Here is a 6,667-nt window from a genome sequence, read left to right as displayed (position 1 = left end):
TATATTTATATTTATATTTACTATGCAATATCAACTTTAAAAACACTAAATGTACAGTTTCATATAACTCAAGATACATGTCCAGTTTTCATTCGCTATTATGCAAAGCCATCTTATTTTTTGCATTATTCACTCTAGACTTATCATTGACAATTTTAAAAGCCCATGCATACAAAGTTTTGTGAAATCGAAACAAATATTTCTGATTTTCAATTGCACAATTTGAAAATTTTAAGCGAATACATTGCTAGAAGTGGTTCAAATTGGCGATCTGAAAATATTAATAATAACAGCTACAAATTTCGAATTTCGAAACATTAAGCAATTTCAATCTCTAAACTATTTAGAAATTACTACTTTGTAGCCTTTGATATTACAAATTATGGAGTTTTATGTATAAATCATTAAATTTACCAATTTCTTTACCTTAATAAATACATAATAACAACGAAATCTACCTAGTACAAGTTACCACCAACAATGACCCAGCCTGTTGAACTCAAACAAGTTGCATTTAAATCCTGCAATATATTTGAAAGAGGTAGCTGGAACAGTAGGGGGGGGGGGGTTAATGACCATTCAGTTGTCCAGCCCCCAGAACTAGGTTCTGAAACCGCCCCTGATGACAGTACAATGAACGGATGGCGATGAGTGGTGAACAATGATCATCCGGCATCTGTCTGTACAAGATAATTCATTGGTCGATACCACCGAATATCTCGTCTTGTCGCGTTAAACATAACAAAGCTTGTTGCGAATTGTCACATGGTACGATGATTCTGTTACATCCTAACGATTTATTGTACAAAAATAAAAGTTTTTAAACATTTTTATTGATAAGCTGAAATGAAAAAAAATTTTAATTCGAACTGTGGAAATTTCAGCGACTAGTTTTGTCATTTTAAGCCAGACATGTGAAAATTGTAGGAATATAAGTAGCATAAAGTCATGCTTAGAAAATACGTATGCTTGTCTTCAAATGAGCTTCTCTACTTTCTAATACTTAGGGCTGAATTATAACTACTCATTCTACTAGAAAACTCTATTGCATGATGTAGAATGAAATAAACTACTTGCAATCTCTGGCGACTGACTCAAATTAAATCAAACTTCTTGGAATCCTTTAAGGCCGAATTGAAACGATTTATGCAATTTTGAGCCTCAAGTGTCTAACTGAAATTATTTATCATATTTAAAAATAAATTTAGTCGCTATAAGACGAATTATATATTACTAGAAATACTACATGCGTGATTGCAAATTACTTATACTATTTGGAAACCCGTGTGTCCAACTATAAATTACTTATGTTACTTAAACCCCCAAATGCCTGATTCAAAATTCAAAAAATAATGTTTAAAAAAACTGCAGTTAGCTCAAAATGACTTACATTTTTAAACAGTTTATTTAGAAAAATTGTTATTTGTTAAGACTGTTTCATTAACACTACCTACGTACCTCACGAAAGCCATTTTTTATGCAATTTTTTTAAGGGTACTGCAATCATGAAATATAAAAAATTGTCATATTCCTTTTCAGGATATCGAAAATTAACGATTTGAATACAAAGTAGTGAATAGAAATCGATGGATCATTTCGTGAAGGAAAACAGGAATGTTCTAATCGCCTATAATATACGTCTACCATAAAAGATTTTCAAATAATATCAATAATTTTGTGCCTGCAATGTGAATTGATGATCATAATAATAGCTCTAAGTCAACCACAATGGTTTTTCAGTAGTATATACAGTTTTTAGTAGTACAAAAATGGCTATTTCTCAATGTGTAAGTAGGTGTACATGACTCATCAAAGTTATGACGTAGTATAGTCCGTATTTAGTCAGGTAAGTCATGTTATTTTAAGTCAGACATGTGTCAGACATATGGGGTTCTAAAGTAGTATAGTAAGTTTTAAGTCACATATAAGTGCTTGAAGCAGGATTTGGCACCTTTAACAGTGGATAAGTCTTATGTAATGAAATTACACTGATCTGGTTACAAAATACTCTAGAGAAGACTAGAATTTACTTTGCCAAAAGGGATTAAAGGTCCGATTGGCCAATATCAGTAGTGGTACCATTCTCGCCGCGTGGCTTTAACTTCTAGTTGGAGACTTTGACCGCAAAGCGTTGAACGTAGTTCAGTTTAAACTGTGCAACTATACATAGAATAGTATAGTTGCAGCAGTCGTCTAAACGCTTTATGTTTTGTGGCTAACACATGGCCTAAAAGGTATGTGATTGAAGTGACCGCAAGGGTGGTCCATTCCAATACTGAGGTTCACTGTGCGTATATTTCCTACCGCGTGAGGGAGCTGCATTCAACTGTTATTGACTTTAAATAAAACTCATATGAGTAAATTTGTGTAATAAAGGAAACTGCAATGTTTTCCACTTTATCTACTTAAAATAAAAACAACAATCCCCGCTAACTTTATCGTCCAAAACAAAATTTTTTCGTTGTTGAAAGGTAAACTTTTAATTTTTTTATTTTGAACGAATACTTTTTTTAAATTAATTAAGTAAATGTCTTAATAATTTCTATAGCACACGAGACCTCCGGATTTTAAAACATTGTATATCATTCTAATTATCAAGATCAGATCATTACAATTATCCACTTTAGCGATATAAATAAATGTTTACACTACTGATAAATTTCCAACCAAAAATGTAATAATAAAATTTTCAGTAAACAAAAATTAATTTCTAACCCAAAAAAGTGTACTTTCAACAAAATAGTTCAACCCTCAACCAACGAAATACATTTTCAAGTAAAATGATTAATATTTGTTTAAAAAGTTTCAAATAAAGGTTTTCAACTTTTAGCGAAGTCTTTAACCAAAACGGATAAATTATTAATGAAAATTGTACCAGTTGGTACTGCAACAAAAAAGATTTTAATTTGAAATAAAATAACTTTTAAATTTAACTTAAGCAGATGAACTTGCTAGAAAACTATTAAATTTGCAATCCAAAAATACGATTTTTGAAAAAAATTATTTTTAACCAAATAGTTGAAATTTTCACAAAAATAGTTGAATTTGTAACGAATTAATTATATTTGCTTCCCCAATAATAACATTTTTAATCATAAAGTATAAATTCTGAACCAAAAATATAATATTATACTTTTTAACCAAAAAGAAGGAACTTTGGACCAAACATAGTTTAAACCTTTTCCAGAGATAAAATTTCTACCATAATAAATGAATTTTCAACTAAAAATATTTGAAAGCGAGTTCAACTTGTAATGTAATACTGAAAGCTTCAACCTAATACTCGAATTTTCAATAAAAAATGTAATAATTAAAAATGGAATAGTTGAAATTTTAGTCATTAAAATTCATGAATTTTTAACTAAATAATTAAATGTTCAACCTAACAAGATGATTTCTTAAAGGAATGTAATAGGCGATATTGGAACCAAAACAAATTTAAGTTTCACTTAAAAAACAATTTTAATCAATAAAAAATACGAATTTTCAACAAATAATACAATTTTCACCCAAAAAAGAATCATGCTTAACTGAAGATATAAAAGATTTTCCAAATAAAAAACGTTAACTTTCAAGCAAAATTAGACGGATTTTCAACAAAAGCGACTCATTTGATGAATCTTCAAACGAAATATTTAAATTTTTTAGTTTGAAAATTTACTTTTAAACAAGGAAAAAAACAATCAACTCTGGTGATAAAATTCTTTGTCTTTCTAACAGTGCTTTTATATTTTCGAGTATTCTAACTTTACTTTTATAAGATGAAAATCTTCCTAAGACTAACGAGGAAGATTTTAGAAAATTTTACATTTCAGTGTGAGAGACAAATTCTATTTTTCCTATATTAAGCTATAAACCTCCATAAATAAATTCATTGTTTTACCTACAAACTTAATGATTGATCTTATGTATCGGATATGAAATAATATAATTTTAAAATGCTTTTTTTATTGTTTAATCTATATCATGTTCTTAGTCGATTAATCGAATGAAAATGTAATTTTAGGATGGAAGTAATGTGTAAAAATAGCAGATTGTTAAGCTTGATTCCCCCCTCTGAAACATACAAGGCGCAATGCCAAGTTGGAATCTAATGGCGATGTCAAAACACGATATTTTTATAAGAGCTCTTTCATGCTTCGTAAATTAAGTTGATGGCCCTCTCGATCCTTTCTGTGCAATCCTTGTCTCGTAAAACTACCAAGCCTACTGAACTTTTGATACGTTCTTCTTATATAACTACACTTTAACAAGGCCAAAAGTTATTTATTGCAAGATATAATTATCGGAAATCCGTCAGTTTGAAGTAATCAAAGTTGAAATATATCGAAGAGTTTTTCTGGGTCGTCCGACAGAAGCGGTATTAAAAGATCAGTGTGGACTATTTAATTAGGAGACTTTGGCGAGACTTGAAGTTTGTCACGCGAAAGAGCGTGAAAAATATATTTCATGAAACAGGAAATTGCCTTTTATATCAAAAGAGCTGACAATTTACAGAATTCAAAATGTATATCAGAAGCCACCTTGAATTAGATCCTTAATTGAGTAACTAAAACCTCTTTTCAGAGATTTTTAATAGTGTTGATTTATTTTTAATTGAAATAAATTGTCCAAAGTGTCTGTCCTAGAATCACTTATACTGCATAATATCTGTTGGATCTAAAATAAAATAACGCATGCTAAATTCAAATCCTTATAACAGCCTTAGAATAACTTGTACTATTTAAAACTGGATGTGTCTGACTTAAAGCTATTTATACTACTAGACATCCCACATTTGTATCTTCAAAAGAACTTATACTACTTGAACCCTTTTAAGGTTGACATAAAATAAATTGTACGATTCGACAACCCTAATTATCTAACTTAAAATCACTTGTACTACTTGACATCCATTATTTCTGATATACAATTATTTGCTCAATTGTGCTAAATAAAAACCCAAAGCCCGAATAGAAATTATCCTTACTAGTTTACAAACCTTATATCTTTGTTGAAACTTTTGATTTCATATTTGTCATACGAGGTTTCAGAATAGTACAAGTAATTTTGAGAAGAGTAAATATTTTCAAGTCAGCTATAAGAGGTCACAAGTAGTATAATCTATTTAAAAGGAGACGCATTGTGTTAACAGTAGTATAAAGCAGCTTACGTCAGATTCAAAATGATTTCTACAAATGTAACCAGGAATGTTCGAACCCTTTTGTTTTGACCCCAGTTTAGAGGCTCGGACTCCGGTTCAGAACCGGACCCTCTGAATCGTCTGGATCGGTTTCAGACCTGGATCTTTCAAGTTATTAAAGGTCCAGGTCTAAATCCGGACCATTTAGAAATAAAGTGTCCTGCTTCGACCCACACTGCTAAGGAACCCTTTAATCTCAGGTCCTACATAAAAGGTTCTCTGAATTATACTTATGAAATTTATAAATTAGTTGGTGAACAAATAAGAAAGAAATGAAGAGTATAGAGTATATAAGAGTACATAAGAGTATATTTTCTTTCTGTCAAATATTTTGTTTTTATTTTCCGCCAGAAGTTACCTATCATTTTTCAGAAGTTTTTCTGGGGTTTCGTAGCCCTGGTCGAGTGTCAATCCGGCTTTCGAACTTTTTTATGGAGAAGAATGGCGGGAAGGGAGGGGAAGCTTAGCTAAGGTAGCAGAGAAAGTAAAGAGTGGTTTAGTAGGGGAACTGAGAAGAGGGTAACTAGATGAGTAAATCCTTTTTTGTAGGTGAATGGTGCCTACTTTGACTAATTTTTTTAAACTCCTCTCTTTCATTCCTTTTTTTTATATTCTCTCCCCTTGAGTCCGAACACGAACCTTTCAAATTCTCAAAGTACTGGGTCCTGAGCCGAGCCCTTTATATCCATGAAAGTCGGGGTGTGGTTCCGGACCGAACCTTTACTGGACCATTTTAGCCCCCGCAACCTTAAAAATATAGGGGTTCCGATTCCTGAATATAAGTAGTTTTAAGTCGCCCGAAACTTTTTGCAGGTTTTTATTATAAGTCGGATAAGAATGGTGTCGAATACTACAGTTAAGTGGTATTCGTAGTTTAAAGTCACCCGTATGGACTTCCAAGTAGTATACGTCATCTTGTGTCAGACACTATGGATTTCTAGTAATTTAGTTAGTTTAAAATCAGCCATTATTGATTTCAGGAAATAGACATCGTTTTAAGGGACCCATTAAGTATTTCAAGTAAAATAATTGAAAAAAATTCAACCATTAATTAATATTCTCGTCTGCTTTTAGGTAACTCTGGAAAATACGGTGGTTCTTCCACCCATGGAACCAACAGGACCGTACCACGCACTTCCTAATACCATCGGTTTGAGAATACAAGCAGACACAAAGCAACACGATCGTGGTCGTAGTGAATTAAAGATTGTGTGCATAGCAAAAGTCGGTTCCAAGAACTATGAGACGACAAAGAGTGTCACGGTGTATCAATTAGATAACCAGAGACACAGTGCCAGTGATCTCCGTGGAGGGTCTTGTTTCATCCATGGAAACATACTTTCTGTTATTCTTTCTCTTTTTTTGGCGATACTTTCGACGTGACCTGTACGCGAAGGCAATACCATCTGTCGATTTAATTTCTAGCTGCGTGATATCGGTGCTAATACTCGTTCACGTATGTTCAGTGTCAGTGGTCCGATCCTT

At 31.9% G+C, this 6,667-nt stretch overlaps 1 protein-coding gene across 1 annotated transcript in view; it reads left to right on the top strand.

Moving 5' to 3' along the window:
• LOC117171484 overlaps positions 1–6,661 on the top strand; it is a 477,779-nt gene extending 471,118 nt beyond the window's left edge. The window contains exon 5 of the mRNA XM_033358841.1: positions 6,257–6,661. Within this exon, the coding sequence (XP_033214732.1) occupies positions 6,257–6,565 (309 nt within the window). The 3' untranslated portion in view covers positions 6,566–6,661. The remainder of the gene's footprint in view (positions 1–6,256) is intronic.
• Positions 6,662–6,667: the final 6 nt, after the last annotated feature.

This window comes from Belonocnema kinseyi, chromosome 4 (assembly GCF_010883055.1).
Source record: "Belonocnema kinseyi isolate 2016_QV_RU_SX_M_011 chromosome 4, B_treatae_v1, whole genome shotgun sequence".
Taxonomy (NCBI): domain Eukaryota; kingdom Metazoa; phylum Arthropoda; class Insecta; order Hymenoptera; family Cynipidae; genus Belonocnema; species Belonocnema kinseyi.
The sequence above is the reverse complement of the archived record's forward strand: the minus strand, read 5'-3'. Positions and strand labels throughout refer to the sequence as shown.